The 26330-nt window shown below is 40.0% G+C and overlaps 1 protein-coding gene across 4 annotated transcripts; it reads left to right on the top strand.

Moving 5' to 3' along the window:
* Positions 1–2553: 2553 nt before the first annotated feature.
* On the top strand, positions 2554–25910 carry ZNF214 (zinc finger protein 214). Of its 4 annotated transcripts, XR_005375713.1 has the most exons (7): positions 2554–2800; positions 3181–3239; positions 3846–3934; positions 13805–13966; positions 15752–17305; positions 24404–24942; positions 25274–25910. XR_005375713.1 is itself a non-coding variant. In XM_038568917.1 (5 exons), exons 4-5 carry the CDS (start codon positions 13840–13842, stop codon positions 17446–17448), a joined length of 1824 nt encoding a protein of 607 aa, XP_038424845.1. In that variant the 5' UTR covers positions 2554–2800; positions 3181–3239; positions 3851–3934; positions 13805–13839; the 3' UTR covers positions 17449–17848. The 4 variants fall into 4 exon arrangements, 3 of the variants coding, with proteins under 3 accessions (XP_038424845.1, XP_038424843.1, XP_038424844.1); XM_038568917.1 differs by lacking the exons at positions 24404–24942; positions 25274–25910 and having other exon boundaries at positions 3851–3934; positions 15752–17848; XM_038568915.1 differs by lacking the exons at positions 24404–24942; positions 25274–25910 and having other exon boundaries at positions 15752–17848.
* The last annotated feature ends 420 nt before the right edge of the window (positions 25911–26330 follow it).

Here is a 26330-nt window from a genome sequence, read left to right as displayed (position 1 = left end):
GATTCCACTTCCCTTTCAAAATAAGTTCAGAAAAGCTCACAATGCAGGAGACCGATCACACATCTGAGATCCTCTGATACACAATAGTTTAGTCTCAAAGCACATTTAAAAAATGAGACTAGGGATCCCTCGGTGGCTCAGGGGTTTGGCACCTGCCTTCCGCCCAGGGCATGATCCTGGAGTCCCAGGATCGAGTCCCACATCAGGCTTCCTGCGTGGAGCCTGCTTCTCCTTCTGCCTGTGTCTCTGCCTCTCTGCCTCTCTGCCTCTCTCTCTCTCTCTCTCTCTCTCCCTCTGTGTCTCTCACGAATAAACAAATAAAACCTTAAAAAAAAATGAGACTATAGGGATGCCTGGCTGGCTCAGCGGTTTGAGTGTCTGCCTTCGGCCCAGGTTGTGATCTTGGACTCCTGGGATCGAGTCCCACATCGGGCTCCCTGCATGGAACCTGCTTCACTCTCTGCCTGTGTCTCTCATGAATAAATAAATACATAATAAGTTAATTAATAAAAAAGAGACTATAGGGGCTTCTGGGTGGTTCAGTGGGCTGTCTCTTGGTTTGGCTCAGGTCATGGTATCAGGGTTGTGATCTCAAGGTCTGAGATCAAGCCGCATGCAGAGCCCCCATCAGTTTCGTTCCCTGAGCAGTCTTAGAGATTCTCTTTCCCTTTGCCCTTTCTGATTTAAACTAGAACTATTTAACCATATTAAAATCTTCATCTTACAGATTAGAAAACTGGGGGTTAAAGATTGAATATCTTGCCCAACATCACCTAATGGGTAACACAGCAGGTTTTTTAAAAAATTTTTTTATGATGTATCTTTTTTTTTTTTTAAGATTTTATTTATTTATTCATGAGACACACAGAGAGAGAGGCAGAGGGAGAAGCAAGCTCCATACCGGGAGCCCGATGCGGGACATGATCGCGGGACTCCAGGATCACACCCTGGGCCGAAGGCAGGCGCCAAACCGCTGAGCCACCCAGGGATCCCCCACAGCAGGTTTTAAAGTCAGTTCTGTTAGACAGCAAAATCCAAGCCTTTAAACACTGCCCTATGGCCCCTGAATGTGTAAGTCAGGGAGGGATCCACACAGTGATTTGCAAAATGTGATCTTGGGAGTCACAGAAATCCAGGTGTTCATTTCCTAGTGGAGGCCAGAGGGGTAGGCCCTGACCACCTGCTTCTGCTAATCCTTGAACTGTAAACATATTAACATATATAACTTTCTAAATTTTTTTTTAATTTTTATTTATTTATGATAGTCACAGAGAGAGAGAGAGGCGCAGAGACACAGGCAGAGGGAGAAGCAGGCTCCATGCACCGGGAGCCCGATGTGGGATTCGATCCCGGGTCTCCAGGATCGCGCCCTGGGCCAAAGGCAGGGGCTAAACCACTGTGCCACCCAGGGATCCCCATACATAACTTTCTATGTGCCAGGGACCGGTTTAAGAATTTCGAGGACACCAACTCAGTTAATTCTCACAACAAGCCTGTAAAATAGTTACTATTATTATGCCTATTTTAAAGATGGCACAAAAAGGGTGTTATTCAGCCAAGATCCCATCACGAGTGGGTGGTATAGTCAGAACAGGATCCGACGGAGTCCACTGCTTCTAAAGACCACCCTACAAAGCGTTCCTTACCTAACAGTTGAATCTTACTGATCCAGCCTAAGTTTGCGGAAAAGTGCTTTAAAGAAATGAAAACATTTTCCTAAGGGAACACTGAACGAGATAATAGAAGAGCAGGTGGCGCGATCTCTTTCTGAGGCTTTTTCCGCGGCGCCGCCTCGGTCCCACCTTGTCTTTCTCCTCTCTGCCTGGAGTCTCCAGAGAAGCCCGGGACTTGGCAAGGGACGAGGGACGAGGAAAGCGCGGCCGCCACAGCGTCCGCAGGAGCCAAGCCGGGGCCTGGGGACCTGGAATGTGCAAGGTCCTCTTCGTGGCTGCGCGGCTCCAACCTGCAGTTTAGGGACAATGCTGGGGCCGGAGCCAGCGGGGCGTCTATTCCGCCGGAGGCGCGGGACAGCGGGCGCAAGCATCCTTCGTCCCCAAAGACGTGACAGCAAGGGTTTCCCCAGATTCCTACGGGGGGGGTCGGAGGGTCCCCACTCGGGGGTTCTGAGGATCCCAGAATTCTCCGAGCAGCCCTTATTGCTCTGAATCCCCAGCCCTGCCCCCTTCCCAGGGGCTCTAAAAGCACCAGGAGGTAGTGGAAGGGGAAGTGGGCTGGGGGTTGGGGTGACCGGGTGATGGGCACTGAGGGGGGCACTTGGCGGGATGAGCACTGGGTGTTATGCTATATGTTGGCAAATTGAACTCCAATTAAAAAAAATATAAAAAATCCAAATAAATAAAAATAAAAAATAAAAGCACCTAGAATAGTCCTATTTCGTTAGCATCGGGGTCGAGCGCGGAGAGGCAGGTCTCCTGCCACCAAGGCGGGGGGCAGAGGGCCGAACTGCGCCCCGAACCTTCTGGCCAATCAGGAGCCACGTTCCCCGGCGCTCGCCTTTCCCGCCCCGCCCCCGTCTCCATGGAAACGCTGAGTGTCTACTCCGAGGCCCCGGGCTTCCGTTTCGGGCTTGCGGGGCTGCGGCCATTGTTTGGGTACACGGACCTTCTCGGCGGGTCCCGGTCCCCCCCGAGGCTCCATAGGCGACGCGGACTCTCGGGAGCACCGAGCCAGGAGCGGACAAGGGCGGGGAGAGCTGTGATCGAAGGAAGAGTGGCAGAAAAGGGAGGGTGAGGGGCCGAGAAGCGGCTCCGGCTTAGAAATCCCGAAGACACCAGTGTAGGTGGGTCTCTCACGGCCGCCCTCCCCAAGTGAGATCCGAACGTGGGGCGGGGAGAGGAGGACAGCGGCAGCTTGGAGCCCGGGGCCGGGTGCTCGGGGCCGGGAAGTGCTGGGGCGGAGCTGGGGGCGGGGGCCTGGACGTGGACCCGAGGCCTCGCGTGTCGTCGCCGCGGGAGCAGAGGCCGCGCACAGCCACGGCCGGGACGCGGGCGGAGCCGGCTCCTGCAGAACCGTCCGTGTGTCCGAGTCCAGAAACACTCGGCAGCGCGTGGCGCGACGGGGAGGGGAGCCCAAACCCATGCTGCTCTCGAAACGTCCACGAATCTCTCTCTCTCTCTCTTGCTCCCCGGAGGGCTCTTAACTGTCTATCATTTTCCCCAGGGACCTGTGACCACCAAGGCAGGACCGGGGTAGCAAAGGCTCATGCCCCCATTTTACAGGTGAGGAAAGTGAGGCCCCGGGGAAGTCTAGAAGTTTGGCGGTTTTCAAAGTTCTACAACTGGTAATGGGGTTGAGACTGATCAGGTCCTGGGAACGCTGGATCTGGGATCCTTCTATGAGATTCTAGGTACTCTGATAGTAAACCCGGTATTTCTGTTGTAATACGTACAGAAGAGCAATGGAATTATCTTTCTGCTTTACTGACTGAACAAAATAAGGAAAGGACTTTTAGCGAGAAGCTAAGTGTCTCATTTTTGTTATTTTACTATGCTTGTCAATAATTAACTAGGAAAGCCTTGAAACTCAGGCTAAATTACATAGAGAGCATCTGCATCCCTGCAGGGATTGTGGGATCAAATTCTGTTTTCATGCCCAAGCTAGAATTGTACCTTTGAAGATTTAAAGGTTCAGAAATAAAGTCCAGGGTGGCCATTCTCATAACTCTCCAATCTGGCCCTTGAAAGGGAATAGAAATGTTCTTGGGTTCTTTCTGGCCTCTCTCTAGGAGGCTTCGTGGTCACACCCAGTTAGTATGTGGGGACTGTAGTGAGTTTGAGAATTGCAAGGCATGTCCAGTCTTTGATTCCTCCTTTGTTCTCCCTCAGCTCAGATTTCTCAAAACTCTACCCTTCCCCAAAAGAGGAGCATAAAAGAGGAAGGAATGTTCACTATTTTCCTCATAGTTTGATCCCAGGTGAGTAGGATTGTCTTTTCTCACTTATAAAATGCCCCTCAATTCTCTATGAGTGGTGGGAGTAGAGGAAGTGGGAGTGGAGATGGACAGACCAGATAGAATAGAGAATGTTCCTCACTTGCCTGAGAAACTTCCAAGCCTCCTATGCAGCATTTCCCTGCCTCCCACCCAGTGTCTTTTCCCATCATTTACTCATTTATTCAGGTCTGCTGTATAATTTGTACTGTTCTTAATGCTCTGAGAAAGGAAATAAAAGAATGTCTTTCCTTAACATTGGGGAGATAAACCATATGAGATGAATAATAATTCCTCAAGTTATCATATATTAAAGTGTCAGAATGAGTGACACTCAAAAAACAGGAACAGGAGCTCAGGTCTGAAAAATCATCATGAATAGGAAGATACTCTTCTAGAGAGGAAGGACCATCCTTTTGTCTCAGGCAGAAGTTGAGTGGAAAAATAAGAAAACTGAGCTAATTACTGTAGAGCATGTAAGTGTGCAAGTATAAGGTGAGGCCACATTGTGGGAGGCCATTCATGTTTAATTGGTCACTTATTCTTGTGCACCATTCAGTCCCCTGCACATCAACCAGAGGCAGGCATTACTGACACATCTGCCTGCTTTAAGGCTTTTATCTAATATTTGATATACATTCACTAGTCTGTATAGACACTAATATGTTTACATATACACATATATACAAATATAGGCACATAGGTAATCTAACATACATATATGTAGAGAGATGAGTATATATAAAAAATTTGAACACAGTAAGTAGGCTCTACGAGGGCAGAGAACATTTCCAGTACATAGAACTCTGCCTAGTATATACTAAGCCCTCCTTGAATATTTGTTTGAATGTATGCATAGGTGTTACATGTATAATTTTTCATTGTTATATATATATTACATATAAATATAATTAACTTTTCCAAATATTTTTTGGTAGTATGGGTTTTAATGACTGTATAATATTCCATTCCAAGTATGTATCATTCCATTCTAGGTACATGGGCTTTAATCTAGGTATATAGGTTTGGCCAATGGCTAGTCAAGATGTTCCGGCATCATTAATTATATAAACCATCTTATCCCCACAGATTTGATAATATCTTTATCATGTTTAGAATTCATTGCTATAGGGGCACTTGGGTGGCTCTGTGGTTGAGCGGCTACCTTTGGCTCAGGTTGTGGTCCTGGAGTCGAGTCCCACACCAGCTTCCCACAGTGAGCCTGCTTCTCCCTCTGTCTCTGTCTCTGTCTCTGTTTCTGATGAATAAATAAATAAAATCTTAAAAAAAGAAAAAGAATTCACTGCTCTCTTTGAGTCCATTTCCAAATTTCTGTTCTTTTCTATTGATGTTCTCTATTCCTGCGTCAACCTCATGGTGTTATAATTACAGAGTTGCAGAGTTTTAATATGCCACTTAGGTTAGTCACCTCTCATCTCTTTTAAACACTTTTCCTTTTTCTCACAAAAGTACTTAAAATCATGAAAGTACTTAAAATCAGTTCTCAGACCTTCCCTCAAACCTGTTAGTGTCACTGAAAACGTAGATAAGTTTACTGAAAACAAAATTATATTTATTTCTCCTACCTAAGATTAAGGAGTATTTTCTAAATTCAAAAGCTACATTTATCTACGTTCTCAGCATTTTTATTGAGTTCATAGGAATTTATATTTAATTGCTATTGTAAATGTCATTAAAAAAAATTGTCTTACTTACTTGAGACAGAGACAGGGAACACAGGCGTGGGGGCAAAGGGAGAGACTCCCCACTGAGGCTGGAGCCTTGTGCAGGGCTCCATCCCAGGCCCCTGAGATCATGACTTGAGCTGAAGGCAGCAGCTTAGCTGACTGAGCCACCCAGGCACCCCCATTAATTTTTTTAAAATACCTTTTAATGATTACATGTCTGAACTTTCGAAATTATGTAATTGTATTTTACATGGTTAATTAATTTGAACTTATGATGCATTACGTGCATGCAAAAAAATATACTAAAATATATATGTGTAATTTAAAATAACATGAACACCCACTATCTAGACCAGCAAATATTTTTAAAAGCCCCCTTGCTGACCCCACAATTTCATTCCCTCTTTCTCTAGAGAGGCACCTGCTATCTTAAATGTTGTGTTTATTATTCCCTAGTTTTATATAAATGGAATCATTGTATACTCCTGTGAATGGCTTCTTTAGTATAATGTTAATTTTTATAGTGCATGCATGTTGATTTATGTAGCTTTAGTTTTTTTCACTGCTGTGTACTGTTTCACAGAATGACAAACAACTTATTTATCCATTCTACCGTTGTTGGGCTTTTTGTATTGCTTCCAGTCTTTTGCTCTTACAGCAGTTATACTGAAAATGTTTTTGTACATATCTTCTGTATGCATGTGTAAGTTTCTCTAGGGTATAAACCTAGTTAGTATTGGAATTTCTGGGACATTGACTTTCCTTGTAATTACTAATGATTTTCAGTTGATTTTCTTGGGTTTCCCATATACAATCATACCCTCTGTAATTACCTACTTGTATTATCATCAGTGGTTTAAAAATAATGAATTTGAAGTATCTTTGTTGAGTTCCAGTCTTTTTTTTTTAAAAGATTTTGTTTATTTATTCATGAGAGACACACACAGAGAGAGAGAGGCAGAGACCTAGGCAGAGAGAGAAGCAGGCTCCATGCAGGGAGCCCGATGTGGGACTCCATCCTGGGACTCCAGGATCACACCCTGGGCTGAAGGCAGACGCTCAACCACTGAGCCACCCAGGCGTCCCTGTTTGTAATTTTAAATGAAGGACCCATATTGCATTTTAAGAAGTACCTTTTTGGCCGTGATTAAAATATATGACTTTTCTTATTTGACATTATTATGACAGTTTATAGTTAATAGATTTCTTTATTTGGACCTTTATTTATGTTTTGGAATAAACCACTATTCTATCATGCTATAATGTGTTTTGGTATTATAGCAGATTGCATCTGCATTTTCCAAAGTTGGCCACACCTATAACATATCTGACTTCTTATTTTACAATGTGATGTATACTCTTCCCTCCAAAAAGCAGGATTTGCCTACCCTCTTCTCAAATCTGGCTGGGGCATATGATCACCTCAACCAGTGGAGTACAGTAGAAGTAGATGCTATGTGACTTCCAAACTAAGTCATAGATAGGATGTAGCTTTTGATTGCCTCTATATTGAGAGGTAGCCCAGGCCACATGACCAAGTGCAAAGAAACTGAGACCTTCCATCAACAGTCACAACCAGTCTGCCAGCCATGTGAGTGAGCCACCCTGGAAGTGAATCCTCCAGCCCAATCAAGCCTTTAGATGACTGCTTCTCTAGTCCACTACTCAACAATCTTGTGAGAGATCTGAGCCAGAACTGCCCAGCCTGGCCATTCCTGAATTTCTGACCCAGAGAAGTTGTGAAAGATAATAATTATTGTCATGTGAAGCCACGTACATTTTGGAGTAATTAGTTCTGTGGCAGTTATGTTATAAATATAGGTGTTGCCAGATTTTATTGGCCTTATATTTTCCTTTATTTTGTCTTGAAATTTATATCAGTATTCATTAGTAACAGTGTAGAACTATAGTTTTCTGACTTTTATTGTCTCAGTGTTTTCCTGAATGTTTTAAAAATTTCATAGTTTTTCTATATGTTTGGAAGAATTTAGTAACTCCAAATCTGTTCCTTGAAAATTTGAAAGAATTTATGTGAGAAAACTTTTGGGTCAGTTATTTTTGAAGGTTATAGTTCTTTGACAACTTGAGCAATTTCTTTCATAATAACTGATCTGTTTAGACTTTTTTCTCTTTAGGACATATTGCATAGTTTTCTAGGAAAAAATATACTTCCTTTTAAGATTTATTTTTAAAGAGCTGTGGAAAGTGCTCACCTAACATTAAGTTAAATTTTTATCTGTTGCCATTTCCCCTGTATCAATTCTAACTTTTTTTCAATTCATGCTCACTACTTTTTTTCCCCTTTGGTTAGCCAGCTGGTAATTTATCTAATTTATTGTTAATATTTTTCTTCCAAAAAACCAGTTCTTGGATTTGTTCACAATGGTAAATGTTTTCAACTCCACCATTTTCTTTTACTTACTCTATAGCTTCCACCTCCCCTTTAAAAAAAAAATTATTTGAGAAAAAGAGAGTAAGCATAAGCAGGGGGAGAGGCAGAGGGAGGGGGAGGAGAAGCAGGCTCCTGGATGAGCAGGGAGCCTGATGATGTGGGGCTCCATTCCAGACCCCAGGATCATGACCTGAGAAGGCAGATACTTAACCAACTTAGCCACCCAGGCGTGCCCTTAAGCGTTTAATCCACCGAAGTGTCCACATTGTGTATGATACTAAGTGGAATCCGTTTTTATTTTTTTTATACAGTTAATCACTTTTCACAGCACCACATAGTAAATAATCCATACTTTCCTTTTATTTGTAATGCCATCTTTATTGTTGTGTTGTCATATATAAACAAGCACAGTCTGAGTTTTCCATGCTGTTTTTTTTTTTTTTTTTTTTAAGATTTTATTTATTTATTCATGAGAGACAGAGAGGCAGAGACACAGGCAGAGGGAGAAGCAGGCTCCATGCAAGGAGCCTGACATGGGGGACCCGATCCCGGGTCTCCAGGACCATGCCCTGGGCTGAATGTGGCACTAAACCGCTGAGCCACTGGGGCTACCCCCTTCCATGTTGTTTTACTGGTCTATTTGTCAATTCTGATTTTATCGTGGTTGGTGGTATGTCACAATCTGGTAGGACAAGTCTTCCTGCTTGGTTTACTTAAATTTTTATATTATATCCTTCTTTTCCTTCCCTGTAAGTTTTAGGGGAAAAAGTATATTGTGTTCCTCAAAAAAAAAAAAAAAAATCCAGCTGGAAATTTGACTGGAGGTATACTGAATTTAATTCAACCCATTAAAGAACATGGAAGTATGCTTCTCCTTTTATTTAGGCTGCATGTTTCTGTTTATTGGAATTTAAAAGTTGTCTTCAAAAAGTTCTTTATATCCTTGGTTAAGATAGTATTTTTCATATTTGTTTTTTTTTTTTAAGATTTTATTTATTTATTCATGAGAGACACAGAGAGGCAGACACATAGGCAGACGGAGAAGCAGGATCCCTGTGGGGGTGCCCGATATGGGATTCAATCCCAAGGGATCACGTCCTGAGCCAAAGGCAGACGCTCAACCACTGAGCCATCCAGGCACCCCTGTTTTGCTTTTTGTGAATGGTATCCTCTGTATTCTAGTAGGTGATTGCTGATACAGTTATGCGTTATTATATCTGGTAATTTTGCTAAGCTCTATGTTTAGTTTATGGTTTATCTCTGTACTCTTGATTTTTCTAGGTAGATTGCTATAACATGCAGAAAGTTACATTTTTTGTTTTTACTTCTAATCCTTATGCCTCTTGTTTCATTTTCTTATAGTATTTGTCAGCATTGTTGAAAGCAATGGTGATGGTAGTCATTCTTATATAACTTGTTTACCATAATAAAAGGAACACAAAAAATTTGTCTATTCAGCTTAATGTTTATGTAGGTTTCTAATATGTAAACTTTACTGAATGAGGAAAGTTTGTTTTTATTCCTACTTTGCTAAAAGTATTTTTAAAGACCATATAAAGGTGGTGAATATTATGAACTTTATTGTCTGATTTTTCTCATTAGTGAATTAAGGTTTTCTTCTGTAGTTTATTAACACTGTGAATTATGTGAATAGATTTTCTCATGCTTAACTGTCCTTTCTTCCTGTAATAAACCATGCTTGATCATGATGTATATTTTTACTATATTTCTGAATTCAATTAGCTAATATTTTATTTAGGACTTTTATAGATTTATAGAATTTACAAATGGGATTATAATTTCATGTTTTTGTATTGTCTTTATATGGTCTTGGGAGTCAAGATTACACTAGCTACATAATGATCTAGCAATTTTCACTTTCTATTTTCTATTTTTTAAAATATTTTATTTATTTATTCATGAGAGATACAGAGAGAGAGAGAGAGAGAGAGAAGCAGAGACACAGGCAGAAGGAGAAGCAGGCTCCATGCAGGGAGCCTGATGTGGGACTCAATCCCGGGACTCCAGGATCATGCCCTGGGCCAAAGGCAGGCACTAAACCGATGAGCCACCCAGGGATCCCCTACTTTCTATTTTTTATAAAAAAGTTTAACTGTAATGGTAATTAACTGCTAATAGAATGTATGCTAGAACAATAACATTTATTGCATAGTAAATTATACATAGCAGCTTAAAATAACAGACATTATGTCACTCAATTTCTAAGGGTCAGGTAGCTCAGAGCAGCATAGGTGTGTGGTTCTGGCTCAGGGTCTGTCATGAGACTACAGTCAAACTGTCAGCGGGACTGCAGCCGTTTGAAGGCTTCACTGGGGCTGGAGGATCCTCTGCTAAGATGGTTCACTCATGTGGCTGTTGGCAGGAGGCCTCATTTCTCACTGAGGACAGAAGGCCTCAGTTCCTGGCCATGCGGCAGCTTCACAGGGCTCCTTAGTATTCTCACCACATGGAAGGTAGCTTTTCCCAGAGCGAATGATCTAAGAAAAAGGGCAGAAAGGAAGCTGCAGTGCCTTTAAGAGCTAATCTTGAGGGACGCCTCGGTAGCTCAGTGGTTGAGTGTCTGTCTTTGGCTCAGGTCGTGATCCCCGGGTCCTGGGATCAAGTTCTGCATCAGGTTCCCCGCAGGGACCCTGCTCCCTCTGCTTATGTATCTGCCTCTCTATATCTCTCATGAATAAACAAAATAAAATCTTAGAAAAAGCGCCAGTCTTGAAAGTTGTACGCCATTACTTCTTTCCCTTACATTTTTTTATATAATATTAATCAGAAGTGAGTTATTAAGTCCAGCCCATGCTCAAGGGGTGGGGAACTGGCTATACATCTTGAAGGGAAGGGAATCAAATAATTTGTGGACATATCTTAAAACCACAAATAAGATAGACCTATATGTACTGAAATGTGAAGCTGTACATTATATATTATGTGAAAAATGCAAGCCAGAATTATCACATCTTTGTTAAGAAAAAATGCAGTGGGGTATGTATGCATGCTTTTGTGTACGCATGAAAACATGTCAGAAAGGGCACAGTAAAAACTATCTTGATTATCTCTCAAGGTATTTGGGGAGGATGGCTTTTAGTTTTTATTGATATTAATTCAGAATTATTTAAAAGTTTTATGGACTTATTTTCAGTAAGAGCAATTAGACTCAATCTTTAGTATATATATTTTAAGATTTATGTATTTATTTTAGAATGAGAGAGCACGCAAGAGCAAGGGGAGGGATAAAGAGAGAGAGAGAATCTTCAAGCAGACTTCCTGCTGAGTGTGTAGCCTGATATGGGGCTCAATCCCAGGACCCTGAGATCACGACCTGAACTGAAATTAAGAGTCTGCCACTTAACTGACTGAGCCCTCTAGTATAATTTTTTAAAGAAATTCTTACCTTTTTTTTTTTTAGGAATTCTTGAATATTTTAAAAAGTAACAAAGCCCATAACAACAGGCTGAGTTTTATTTTTCTGTACTTTTTACTAAGTAAGAAACCAATGAGTTCTTTTATTTTCTGACTGCAGTTTTCAGTCCTGTAGTCTGGGCTTCTGAGCATCCCAATTTTTTCTTATATTTTCACTTGTATGTATTAAAATAGACTTATTGTACTTTAAGTTTTTAACATTTGTTTTATAAACATTTAAAAATAAACACTGAATTTTCTCATTCTTGAGTTCTTACTTGTGGTTAATATTTCATTGTTTAGGCATGGATTTTCATGTGGTTTATATGGAAAGCAATACCTAGGAGGTATATTTTGAATCCTTAAATATTTCATTACATCCTCCTTTTGTCCTTTTGTTAACACAAAAAGGATGTAAATGGAAATCGTGATTTAGGCCAGCCCTGGTGGCGCAGCGGTTTAGCGCCGCCTGCAGCCTAGGGTGTGATCCTGGAGACCCTGGATCTAGTCCCACATCAGGCTCTGCATGGAGCCTGCTTCTCCCTCTCTCTGTGTCTCTGCCTCTCTCTCTTTGTGTCTCTAAGAATAAATAAATAATCTTAAAAAAAAAGAAATCTTAATTTAGAACCCTTCACCAAGTTGTTTTTTACTTCTCTTGACTTCAACTTAGCAGGTAGTCCTGTGTTTAAAAACCATTACTTTTTAACTGCATTACCTTGTACAAGTTACTTAATCTTGCTAAATGTTGGTTTCCTTATTCCTTTAGTGTTGATAATTATACCTTAAGGATTGTTGTGATAGAAATAACAGCCCTTTTCACATAACTTCTTGATAATATTTAACTGCTATGATTATGATTTGATGGTCATGATATTCTAGTTTTCCTCCATGAAAAGTACCTATTTCCTTTATTCGTAGTATTTACTAAACATTTTTAATTAAACTTTAGAATTGAGAATATATCAAAGAAATGAAATTAATTTGTCACATAATCAACTTATGAGCTGTTTTCTTCACTAAAAAAGGTATTTTTAGGCAGTATGAATACATACATTTTTCTTCTTTCTAAAACTGCATGATAATAAAAAACTAAAAAAATATATGAACCTGCAATGACGAAGTAAAGAAAGAACCATCAGCAAATGAGAAATTTCAACAAAAAATATGGTAAAGGTGCCTGGGTGACTCAGTTGGTTGGGTGTCTGGCTCTTGATTTCAGCTCAGGTCATGATCTTGAGGTGCTGGGATCAAGTTCCACCTCAGGCTCCATACTCAGTCCGGAGTCTGCTCTGGATTCTCTCTCTGTCTCCCTCTACCCTGCCCCGGGACCAGCGTGAATGTTTGCTGGCTCTTTCAATCAATCAATCAATCAATCAAATCTTAAAAAAGCTTGGAAGGGAACAGGAAGAACAGTGTTAAGGGCCACACAGAGCTAGACAATTACATCCTGGAATGCTCCCAAGGAGAATAAGCACAAGAAGGATTTGATGAGCCCTGTGAACTTTGGGAAGCTGAGGATGCATCCGTACCATTGGAGGCAAAGGGCCAGTCAAAAAAGAGGATCCTGAAATATTTCCAAAGAGGAAAGAAAAAGTTGCCTGCAAAGGAATTAAAATTTAAAAAAAAAATAGAAACAATAGAAGAATTAGAAACAATAATGAAGACTTATGAACAGTGAAGCAGTTCTGATAAAATTCCTTTTGCTCTAGAATTTAATACCCAACTACTTGTGAGTGATGATAAGGACTTCGAGCATACAGTGTAACCATGCTTGGAGATTCTCCTTTAAATCAAAGGTATCCTAAAAAAAACCTTGCCTGTTTGTCACCTTTTGCTTTTCCAGTGGCCATGGAGTTAACATTCATAGCTTGATTGAACTCATTTGGGTGTATACCTCCCAATTAATGGAGTAAATCACAAAAAGAAGTCTATGATCTTGAAAATAGAGCACTAAAAAAATAAATAAAAAAGAAAATAGAGCACTAAAGAATAGCCAGCCCAGATTGAAGCAGGAATATGAACATTTCCAGAATATAAAGGGTTGAGGGGTCAATTGACTTAATCTTTTTCAACCATTATCTACTAATTTTTAAAATTGGGATAATAATAGTGTCTACAAGAGATGGTTGCTGTGAGGACTACTTGAAATATATGTAAAGTCCTTAGCCTAGTGGTCAGCAGAAAGATTCTATATAAATGTTTCTTATGACAGATGGGCTTCAGTGACTGGATACATTATTTATCCAACCGTATTATTATGTCTCTGCTTGTTTTTCTTCATTACTGAAGTTCTTTCTTTTTTGATTTTGTCACTTATATTACCTGTTAAATGGCTGTTTCTTTACCCATCTTCTCACTTAGATCTCTTCTTCCTGGAAAACCTGATCTTTGACCAGATGGCAGTAACATTTGAAGATGTGACTGTTATTTTTACTTGGGAGGAGTGGAAGTTCCTGGATTCTTCTCAAAAAAAGCTCTACAGAGAGGTCATGTGGGAGAACTACACAAATGTCATGTCAGTAGGTAAAGTTATCCCAGCTCTTAAGTAACAGAATTTGTTTCTTTTGGGACCACTTTTGTTGAGTATTTTGGTTCTTCATCTAGGTATTGTATTGAGATAGAAATATGACCCTCAGAAATTGGGTCATAGAGGACAGAAGATAGAGTGAGACATCTCCCCTAAGACACCTAGGCTATGTAATTAATAGGTGTTTGTGATTTTTATTATTTAATTCTATTTATTTGTTATGAGAGACACACAGAGAGAGAGAAAGAGAGAGGGAGAGCAAGCGAGCCAGAGACATAGGCAGAGGGAGAAGCATGGAGCCTGATGTGGGACTCGATCCCGGGACTCCAGGATCACGTCCTGAGCCAGAAGGCAGATGTTTAACCGCTGAGCCACCCAGGCATCCCAGATTTTTATTCTTTTTTTTATTTTTTTGAAAGATTGTATTTATTCATGACAGAGAGAGAGAGAGAGAGGCAGAGACATGAGCAGAGGGAGAAGCAGACTCCCTGCAAGGAGCCCAATGCAGTACTCAGTCCCAGGACCCTGGGATCATACCCTCAGCTGAAGGCAGACCTCAAACACTGAGCCACCCAGGTGCCCCTGTGATTTTTAGTCTTAATTATTTTCTGGATTATACTTAAAATACAAATCTCCATATATAATCAATTTTGTGTGGTCCTAAATTTGTTCTCTCTTCATATATTTGTACAAGTTAGCATTTGCTATATAACAAACTACCCCAAACTTAGTGACTTAAAGCAAACATTATTTTTCATGATTCTAATTGGTTAGATGGATCTTCTATCACAGAATGATCTGATTGGTGCTGGATGGTCTCAGATGAGGCTGGACAGTGACTTACATGTCTGGCAGTTGGTCATTATCAGTGGGGATAATGGGGATGTGTTGTTGACCATATATCCCTCTTCTTCTTTTTTTTTTTTTTTAACGATTTCATTTATTTATTCATGAAAGAGAGAGAGAGAGAGGTGCAGAGATATAGGCAGAGGGAGAAGCAGCCTTCATGCAGGAAGCCTGATGTGGGACTCAATCCCGAGACTCCAGGATCATGCCCTGGGCCGAAGGCAGGCACCAAACCACTGAGCCACCCAGGGATCCCCATATATCCCTCTTCAAGCAGCCTAGCCCAGGCTTTTTTTTACATGGTAGTGGTCATAGGATTTCAAAACTAGCAAGAGAGAGGGCAAGCCCCAACACAAGCACTTTCAAGTCTCTACTGGTATCACTTTTGCTGTTGTCCCAGTAAACAAAGTAAGCTGTATAGCCAAGCTAAAGTCAGCATGGAGGGGGTACCAAAGGTACAGAGTTAATGCAGCCATTTTTTCACACAATCTGTCATGCTCTGCTAGAACAGAAAAATAGAAACAGTATGTTATTTCTTATCATAATGCCCCAAATACAGTAATCTGATGCAGGACTCAATCCCGGGACTCCAGGATCACGCCTTGGGCTGAAAGCAGGTGCTAAACTGCTGAGCCACCCAGGGATCCCAAATATTAGTTTTTAAGGTGATTTCCACAAAGCAGTCGGCCTTACTTGTTTATTTATAACAATACTTGGTAAGTAGTAGATGGCTTAAGATATATCTATGGAATGACTAAGTGAATGAATGAACAAACACATGAATTTCAGACATACGAAGCAGCCTAAGTCATAATTCTTTCCCACTCTCACGCACACATATATTCCCATAAATCTGGAATTCACAGATTGAGATACTTGGAAATTTTTTAAAACCACTTTCACCTCACCAGTGGATTATCTGCTTATTCTTTTAGGAAACTGGAAAGAGAGCTACAAATTCCAAGAAGAAAAATTCAGATATTTAGAACATGAAAATCTTCCCTGGTGGCAAGGCTGGAGGAATGCCAGCACTCAGATATATGAGAATAGAAACTATGTGGAAACTGTCCAAGGAATAAATTCCAAAGACCTAAAGCAACAAGACCTTTCCCACCATCAAGAATGGTTAATACTCTCCACACAAGTACCAGGGTATGGGAACTATGAACTGACTTTTGAAGACAAAAGTGCCAGGAACTTAAAATATACAAAGCTTATACCTTGGCAGTCCTTAGAAACAAAACATAACCCTCAAGACTATGCTAGAGAAATCTACATGAATGAATCACATGGTTTTCAAGGAAGCAGATGCCATTTTGACATATCTAGGAAAAATCTCTCTGTGGAAAAAGAACAGAAGCTCATAGTTCAGCATTCTTATGTCCCAACAGTGGAAGCCCTTCCGGAGTACACTGGGGAGCTATGTCAACATGACCTACTGAAAAACTCTATGGAAGAGGAATACTGTAGATGTAATATATGTAAAGAAATTTATTATTGGAATTCACAGTGTGTTCTCCACAAAAGAAATCAACTTGGAGAAAAGTTCTATCAATGCTCTATCAGCACAGCATGTTTCTCTCCAAGATCAGATCTATCCAGACATCCAAGAATTCACATAGGAAAGAAGCTGTATGGATGTGATCAAGTTGATGATAACTTCACTCAGAGCTTAGGTGTTCGATTTCATCAGAGAGTCTGCCCAGGGGAGGTTTCTTATATATGCCACGTGTGTGGTAACAGCTTCAGTCAGATCTCTAGTCTTCACAATCATCAAAGAATCCATACAGAAGAGAAACTTTATAAATTTGAATGTCATAAGGACCTCAGTCGAAATTCTTTACTCCATATTCACCAGAGACTTCACATAGGAGAGAAGCCTTTTAAATGTGATCAGTGTGGTAAGAGTTTTAGTCGGAGTTCAGTACTTCATGTTCATCAGAGAGTCCACACAGGAGAGAAACCATATAAGTGTGATGAATGTGGTAAGGGCTTCAGTCAGAGTTCAAATCTTCGAATTCATCAGTTAGTCCACACAGGAGAGAAGTCCTATAAATGTGATGACTGTGGTAAGGGCTTTACCCAGCGCTCAAATCTCCAGATTCATCAGAGAGTACATACAGGAGAGAAGCCTTATAAATGTGATGACTGTGGGAAGGACTTTAGTCACAGCTCTGATCTTCGTATTCATCAGAGGGTCCATACTGGGGAGAAACCCTATACTTGTCATGAATGTGGGAAGGGCTTCAGCAAGAGTTCGAAGCTTCACACTCATCAAAGAGTCCATACTGGAGAGAAACCCTATAAATGTGAACAGTGTGGTAAGGGATTCAGTCAGCGTTCGCACCTTCTCATTCATCAGAGAGTTCACACAGGAGAAAAACCCTATAAATGTGAGGACTGTGGAAAGGGCTTTAGTCACAGCTCTAATCTTCACATTCATCAGAGGGTCCACACAGGAGAGAAGCCTTATCAATGCACTAAGTGTGGTAAGGGTTTCAGTCATAGCTCGGCTCTTCGAATTCATCAGAGAGTCCACACAGGAGAAAAACCTCATAAATGCCATGAGTATTATAAGGGATTTGATCACAGTTCACATATTCACAATAATCACCCACGAGAAACCTTATAATTACATTCATCTAGTTAACCACTTTAATCAAAGCTTAACCTTAAGCCCAATAAATGCTGCTGGGAAGAAAATTCTATAAATAACCCGAATAATCCCAAGCAACATTTATAGTTTCCCCTAACTCCCACTAAGAATCATTTACTTCAAGAAGAAATCCTTAGGATGCCTATATATTTAAAATGAAAGTGTATTTACTTTTTCTATTCTATTATACCTGTCCATTATAAAATATATGAAGGATTCAAGGAGAAAACTCTTCATCCTGTTTTATTCTAATCTTTTTTTGTGCATTTTCATGTACATTGAAATCATACTGTGTATTCAACCCTGTGTTTTCATTGACTTCAAAACATTTACTTACATTTTGTTTTGAACCGAAATTGGTTAGCTATCTATGAAACAGCATTCTGACTCCTTTGTAAAGTCTCCAGAAAGCCACAGGGACAAAACACACAAAACTTGAAACTCAAACTGGTAGATAACCTCTTGCTCAAATGTGGAAGAATTAACTATAGGGCCAGTACAATTCGATTGGTTAGGACACAGGAAAACACTGCATGACCCTTTATCTAAAGATAGGATGTCTTAAGAGATGTTATCTCTGTCAACCAGAAGAGTCAGGAAGCATTCTTTTGCAGGGGTCCTGCACTTTTATGTTACAATGGTCAATTCTCACATCCCCCTCTCCAGGTTTCCACATTGATTCATAGGTTCAGATACCATGTAACAAGAAGTACAATATTTAATATCTGTGTGAAAGATGTCAGCAAAAGCTGATAGAAGTGAATCTTCAGGAAACTAAAGATAGTCCAACTGTTCAGAATTAAGAGATGTAAGCAGTAGACTGACTTATTCTCAGCAGAACAGAGTGGTAATGAGAAATAGCTGCTGGAAGCAGAAGTGAATGCAGGGCTATGTGCAAAACTGAATTAATAAGCTAAGGATGTTAGGAGAGAGAATGTGGCCATTGTAAAATGGAGCAGAGTCAGCAGGAATACACCAGTCCTAACTATTGGTAATATAAATATGCTTAGACATCATTACCCAAGAGAAACTAAATTAAGTGGACGTGTTCAGGGAAATAACAAGGAATTGCAGCACCAAAGAAAGAACACCACTGTGAAGAGGTAAAACCTGATAGCCCTGAAAATTAGCTATTTCAGTCTCCTGAAGGAATTTTCAAAAAATTGGTGTCCTAAGTGGCATGACAGAAAACCTGAAATCAGTAAAACTAGAGTAGAAATCTGTTAAGTACAGAAGAGCCTCTAAAATGAAAAGAGAAATAATGAAGGACTACAGGGAAATTTAAAATGGATCAAAGTAAAAGGCAGTAAGAGCAGAATTGGCACTGCAGGATATCAAACACTGCAGTGAATATACTTCAGAAGATCTTCAGTGCATACACAAAGGATAATGAGATGGAAACAATGAGACAAGACGGAGTGTAAAGAATGGAGATGCAATGTAGGTATTAAAGGTGTTTCTAAGGAAGATAAAAGAATGTAGAATAGAATCAGTGATCAAAGAAATTAAGACATTTTACCTGCGCTAAACGTACATATGGCTTACTAGATTTTAGGCAAAACCAAATAAAAATCATGCTTAGAAACAGGGAAAAAAGAACAATTGAAAGCATGCAGAAAGAAAAATTCTGGTCTCTACAAAGAGAGTGGAAAGAGAGAATAGATAAAGAACTCCAACAATAAATGTCAAAAGACAGCTGAATGACACCTTTAGAATTGTGAGATTAAAAAACCTATTATCACTTTTGGTATTTTTTAAAATTAAATTGTCATTGTTTAAATTATGCAAGCACCAAGTTAAATAAGAAAACAAAGTATCATACATGTTCCTTTCTTAAAGGGAGGTCAAGAATGTGGCCATTAAATGTGCCTAAAACTGGTAATGAACACTAAAATCACTTAAACAGAGTTAAGTCAGAATAATTGTTAATTTGTTTATAAAATGTCAAAAATTTTAAATAGCTGTGCAAGAAAATATTTAATATATGAATGCTGGGTATAAAAGCAGATTATATATAAATGCCTGAGTGGGAGACTAGGGTTGTCAGATAAAATACAGGACACCTCGTTCAGATTTCAGATATACAATGAATAATTTTTTAGTATAACTATATCCCAAATATTGCATGGGACTTGCACCAAGAAATTATTTGCTTATATGGTATTCAAATTTAATTAGGCAACCTGTGTTTTTTTTTTTTTTTTTTTTTTTTTTTTTTGTTTTGTTTTGTTTTGTTTTTGTTTTTTTGGCAACCTGTGTTTTTATTTGGAAATCCAGCAACCGTATGGGGGTAAGAAGAGCAAAAGAAAATCTGCTACATTTCTGATCTTAAATAGCAGGGACTCTACATCTTCTTTAACAGTTAAAATTGAAGAAATAAAGATGTAAAATATATATACATATATATTTTTACAAGTTAGAAATTGCAACTAATAGAACTGAAGCAATATACTTTTCAAAACAGGGGAGAAAATAAAAACAGAAATATTTGGTCCCTATATTAGCCAAAGAGAGAAAAAAATTAAAGCAAAATGATACTGGTCAGTAACTATCCATTATTAATTGACTGATTGTTCAATATTGACTTATTGATTAATTTTATTGATCTAAAAGACTAGGCAAAGGTTTATTAGACAAACATAAGTGAGTACCTACAATACGTCTTTAAAAGTGAATTAAAATGAACTAATTAAACCCATAAGGTGAGTAAAAATAAACCAGTAGTTTCCTGAATTCTTGCTGTAATCAGAAAATATAATAGGTGGGGAAAAGTATACTTTGTAATAACACTAAAATTTCTTTCTAAAAAAGAATAAAGATGTAGAATGAAAATAATGAAAAAATCTGAGGAAAATAAAAAAGGACTTGCATAAAGAAGTCTTATAAATTTTTTAGAGGAAATGTTCCTACGTTAATCTATCGGTTTATTTGAAATTTCATCAAAACCCCAATGAGATTTGAAATTAAAAAAAATCTAAAATCTTATAAGAAAAACACACTGGAGAAGATCAAAGATAATTTATAAGATTAATGAGATTGCCCTAAAATAAGATGATATAATTGAAGCTAAAATGGAGAACTTCATTATACATATGAAAAAAATGTTAAGAATGCTCAGTCAGCAAGTCACTTAGAAACAGACCATAATATGGATTACATATGTATATATGAATTTAGTATATATGCATATATACTTTACATATTATATAGATCCATGAGTAGGAGAAGGATTATTCAGTAAATGGTGCTAAGAAAATGATTTACCTCTGGTGAAAAATAATATTAGACTTTCATCTCATGACCCACATCATATATATATTGATCTAATACAGACTGATTAAAGCACTGATTAAAGTTTTCAGGCAGAATTTCATTAACCTCCATGTTGTTTCATGAAGCCTGGTGCATTAGAAATACACTACAAATTTAACCCCATTTTTATCTGATATTCAAGATTAGCATAAGATTTCTTTTTTAAAAAGGGTTGTGCTGCTTTAACATAAATGTTTAAAATTCACCAAAGTTGGTTTTTATATGGTTGAAAACACACATATGCATTTTTTGAGAATTAGATAAAATGGAAGAACTCAGAAAAAATACCTAAGAATTTGGGACACATAAGGTTTTTTTTTTAAACTGTAGGTAAAAACATGGAAATCAGACAATAGGAAAAATATTTGCCATGGCTAGGACAGGTAAGAACTTTTATAAATTAAAATGGAAGACTGGATATCTACTAAAAATTGGCAAAAAACATCAGTAGATTAAAGCAATGAAATCCCACTTTCATTAACAATTATAATAGCTATTTTCAGTGAGTAGAGAGTGATCGATGCTTACACACTACTTACAATGAGGGTAAATTGATAGATTTTGGACTTATGATTTGGCTAATCATAAGCCTCAAAAGTCTTGATATTCTTTCCTACAGTGATTTCATGTCTAGACATATATCTTTTGGAAATAGATTACACATTTTAGAGCATTTCTATTTCCAAAAAACAGATGCCTGCTAAAGTTATCTAATTGAAAAAAGAGCTATATAACATTCATGTTTTAGAACTTGCACTAGAAAGCCATTAGATGAAGCCACTCTTCCAAAAACTTCTCTTTCACTAGTCTCTATTCTCTCTACCTGTTGACCTCCTTACTTACTCTGCAGGTCCTTACTTTGCAGGTCTGTAATTGCCACCATATCCATGAATATATGTTTTTTAATTCTATTGCCTGCCACTAACTTGTAACTTCCTTCTGGGTCTCTGTTCAGATTTCTGAGTGGGGGAAGATGATTGGCTCAATTTTCATTACTGCCTCTACATAAGCCTTTAAAGCCAGGCTAAACCATAGGCTCCTGGGAAGCCTTTGGATTGGCTAGCTTTGTATCAGATGTTCACTCTGGTCCCTTCAGACATGCCCAGGAATAGGATAAGGCATATAACACGGCCCTTTTAGGCTGATGTTCCAAAAGGTTTCCCCAGAAAGTGGCAGGTTTAAGCATTCTGAATTACATTAGACCCACAAAGATAAATATTCAAGATATTTATTGAGGTTATTCCTTATGCTGTGCTCCCCTCCCCCAAATAGGGGAAAGGTCAAATAAATTATGATGCACCTGTATGTGTACTATTATGCAGTCATTTAAAATTATATTTTCTAAGACTATTGTAATGATAATGTACCTACAGTGTTAAGTACAAGATAAAGAACTGTATATGGGGTAAGATTCTATTTATATATTTATATAGATAGTCTCATGGGGAAAAATTGGATATATATATATATATATATAAATACATACACACAAAAATGTTATTAGTGGATCTATTTGATAGAATGGATTGTGGCTATCTTTATGTTATTCATACTTTTCTGTATTTTTTATATTTTTATTAGTGCTTTATTTTCATAAAAAATAAAATCACATTTTTACATACAACTTATTTAAAATGTTAATGGTTAATATTCCATTGTGTTACTGTACCATAATGCTTATCTCTATATCAGGGATTTGGACTTTTCATTTTTATATCATGTATTTAACTGCCATAAATGTCATGTATGAAGTTTTCGATTATTCTTGTCAACTTTTATAATTTTCTATGTTCAATTACTGAAATACAGGTCACAGAGTGTAATTTGTACAAAGAATTAAATAATAGTGGGACGCCTGGGTGGCTCAGTGGTTGAGCGTCTGCCTTTGGCTCAGGGCATGATCCCAGAGTCCCAGGATTGAGTACTGCATCAGGTTTCCTGCAAGGAGCCTGCTTCAGCCTGTGTCTCTGCCTCTCTCTCTCCTTCTGTGTCTCTCACGAATAAATAAAATCTTAAAAAAAAGAAAGAAATTAAATAATGAAATTAAATGATGTAGACAGCCAGCTACAAGTACCCTGACACTGTTGGTGTAGAAAGTGTCAGTGAAAGGAGAGGTTAAAGGATGGCCAGATCATGAAGGACTTCCTGTGTTTAACTAAAAAAATTCTGTTGGTCGTGAAGAAACATGAAGAGTGTGATACTGACATTTTGAAAAAAAAGATGGCTTTAACAACAGTGTTAAATGGGATGGGATATATTGATAGAGTGAGGGAAGAGAATGAGGAAGAATGGAGGTCCAAGACCATTTAGCACACCATTAGGTGGTATCAATGAGTTTTGACAGTAGGAGGTAGTTTCTTTTTTTGTTTCCTTGAGTGCTCACCAGTATAAATTTGGAAAACACTCACTAAAAAAATAAGGTGAGAGATAGTATGAAAAGCCATTGGAGGGTTTTAAGGAACATGATTTAACTTTAAATTTTAACAAGGTCACTCTGAAGGCTGTGAGAATTGACCCAAGGTAGGGGCTAGAGGCAAAGCCAGGATTCCACTTGGAAGGTACTGCAGTAATGCCTTTAAGAGAAGTGAGAGAAATTTTGGATGGAGTCTCAGTATGATGATTATCAGAGGGCAGTTTTAAAATTGGGCTTTGGATAGCATATTAGTGGTGGCCAAAAAGGTGGCCAAAATAGTTTAGAAATAGGAGGAATTGCTTGTAAAAACTTGTAGTTGAGCACAATGGTGTTTTAGGAAGAGTGAAATTATCTAATGATTTCATTTTGGAGTTTGAGCTATTCCTAGTTTTTTTTTTTTTTCCAATCTGGATAATATAAAGCTCAAATTGTGCCATAAGACTAAATCATGCCCAACCTTGGGTAGGAGTTAGGGGGTGATTCTAATCTCAGTCCGAATAAACTGAAATTTTATTCAGTTATAAACTGGGGCCAGGAGTTGTGGAGGAAGGCAGAAAAAGGGAGTTGGGTGTTTCTTTTTTTTAAAAAAAGATTTTTATTCATGAGAGACACACAGGGTGGGGGAAGAGAAAGAGTAAGAGTGAGAGAGAGAGAGAGAGGGGCAGAGGGTGAAGCCAAGCTTCCTGCAGGGAGTCTGATGCAGGACTCGATCGATCGAGGACTCCAGGGATCATCTGAGCTGAAGGCAGACACTCAAGCACTGAGCCACCCAGGTGCCCTGGAGTTGGGTGTTTCAAGCAGACTGAGCAAAATACGGAGTCTCAGGAGTAAGTAAGTATAGCCTGGTGATTAAGAGCTAGGCTGCCTGAGCTCACATCAGTTACTATGAAAATAAGGCATATTTCTACCTAATGCCAAAGGTTACAATCATTGGGCCAATGTGAACTAGGAGGAATGCAGACTGTCATCAGGCCAACCGTCAGAGTCAGGCAGAGGTGCCAGAAATGCCCACCAAACACCTACTAAATATTGTACTAGGCTTACGCAGGCTTGGGAGATCCACTATCTTCTGCTTTTGTTCATCTTCACAGATTCTAGAATTTATAATACCGCTATGAGTCATGTGTACAGCTGTCTTTCACTAAACATTAAAATTGCCAAATGAATTCGAATTTTAACTTTTTTTTTTTTCTTTTTTGGAAAAAGTTCTCCTGGTGAACAGTGAAAAGGCACAATGGCTGAAAGATCGGAAGGACTGTCTGCGTGTTACCCAGGGTCTTTTACTGATTGCATGGCACTGGGATCATCATTTGACTTCTTCTAAGCATCGTAAACTGTAAATTAATAGAGGTTGGATTAACAAGTCTTAAGTCCCCTCATGAGCTCTAGAATAGCGCATCACACATAAGAAAGTGCCCATCTTCACGGCACACTCATTCCGCAAAATCTTAACGGTTCAACGTCCTGTTAGTTTCGCAATCCAGGGGCGGTCCTGGCGAGCGGCACGCTGGAGCCCGGAGCGATCACGGCCCCGAAGGCTCGAGAGGACCGCGACCACCGCAAGCCGAGCCGCCGAGCCGCCCAGCCGGAAACCGCGAGGAACCGGCTTTCACGGCCCTGGGGCCTGGGGGTCGCGGTACACCTCCAGTAGCACGTGCAAGAGAAGACAAGCCCAAAAGTCAGAGCGGTTACCGGGTTCTCCTGGGAACGCTTGCCAAGTCCAGGACCGCGAGGCGGCCGCGCAGGTACAGGCGGACCAACCCCGCGCCGGCTGACCCCCACCGCGCTTGCGCACAGGGACGGACGCGGCCGCAGGCCACCACGCAGGCTCCGCGCCGCCCCACTTCCGGCCCCCTGCCCCGCCCAGGCCCCACGTGGGCGGCGCCTTCCGGCCGGGATAGACCCCCGAGCCGCAGCGGTGCGAGAGGCCCGCGGCGGTGGGGTCGAGCCGGGCGGGGGAGCCGGGCGGGGAGCCGGGCTGGGCTGCGGAGCCTTCCGGCCTGCCCTGCCCTCTGACACCGGAGGCGCTCCCAGGCAAGCAGAGATTTAGGCGGGACTTCTTGTTTTTGTTGACAGGCTGAAGCCACGTACTGTAGACGCCCTGACTGCAGACCTCGCAGGGCTCCTTTGGAGCTTCCTGCAGCTCTTGGGACTGCCGACCGTGAGCTCAGACCACCGGGGCCGAGCCAGGCGGACTCCATTCTGGAAATGATGGGAGGGATTTGGAATCCGTCTAACCCCTCAAGGCGGTGGGCCTCGAGAAGTGACCTCGCGAAACTGCAAAAGGGACCGTCCTTGCGCTCTTCTCCCGCACGTCCCTCTTACACATTTTCATTCATAAGCCAAACCCACTGAGCTGTTACCGTCTTGCCTCAGAAGATGTAAAGGAAGATTCTGTCACTTTATTTCCCGCACTCGCTAGACCGGCACATAGTTACGGTCTATGACAGTTAAGGAGCTTCCTTTTAGTGACCTAGCGTGGCCATTACAACATCACAATGAAGTAATGGAAGCAAGAGACAACAACATGGATACCAAGTAGTACTTGGAGAACATGGAGAGCGCAGAACTGGTATTCGCGAATCACTGACTTCAAAGCTCACGTGTATGGAGATAGCAAATAGAGCCCAATCAGGGCCACGCATCATAATTCCATCTTAATTGAGTGGGAACAATTATTTTTTATATTCAAATACACAAACTTGAAAAAGTACTGTCGTTATAGTGGGATCATTCGTATTCATTTAAAGATGTCTTTGTAAGGGTGCCTGGGTTGCTTAGTCCACTAAGTTGGACTCCTGGTTTTGGCTCAGGTCACGATTTCAGGGTCAGGACATAGAGGCTCACCTCTATGTACGTTTGTAGGTTTCCACAATCCCCATGAAATCAGCTTGGCATTCTCTCTCTCCTTCCCCCCCACTCACTCTCGCAATAAATAGTATATTTTTTAAAAATGTCTTTGGTTACATAGTTTTAACAATGAGATGTAAAAAATAAGTGGTAGGTCTATTTCCTTCTTACTCACTATTATTTGTTGCCTGTCAGTATGATACTTTTTACAGAATACTTGTCCCCCCCCAAGCCATACTAAATACAGGATACAGTCCAATAAATAATTGTAATAAGATTCCTA

This window comes from Canis lupus, chromosome 21 (assembly GCF_011100685.1).
Source record: "Canis lupus familiaris isolate Mischka breed German Shepherd chromosome 21, alternate assembly UU_Cfam_GSD_1.0, whole genome shotgun sequence".
Classification (NCBI taxonomy): domain Eukaryota; kingdom Metazoa; phylum Chordata; class Mammalia; order Carnivora; family Canidae; genus Canis; species Canis lupus.
Note: the sequence above shows the minus strand (reverse complement) of the source record. Positions and strands in the feature narration are given on the sequence as shown.

Coding starts and splice junctions, on each gene's coding strand:
- ZNF214 (XM_038568915.1), top strand. Junction 3,935..13,804: donor TCCTCATAGTTTGATCCCAG/GTGAGTAGGATT, acceptor CTTCTCACTTAG/ATCTCTTCTTCCTGGAAAAC. Junction 13,967..15,751: donor CACAAATGTCATGTCAGTAG/GTAAAGTTATCC, acceptor TTATTCTTTTAG/GAAACTGGAAAGAGAGCTAC.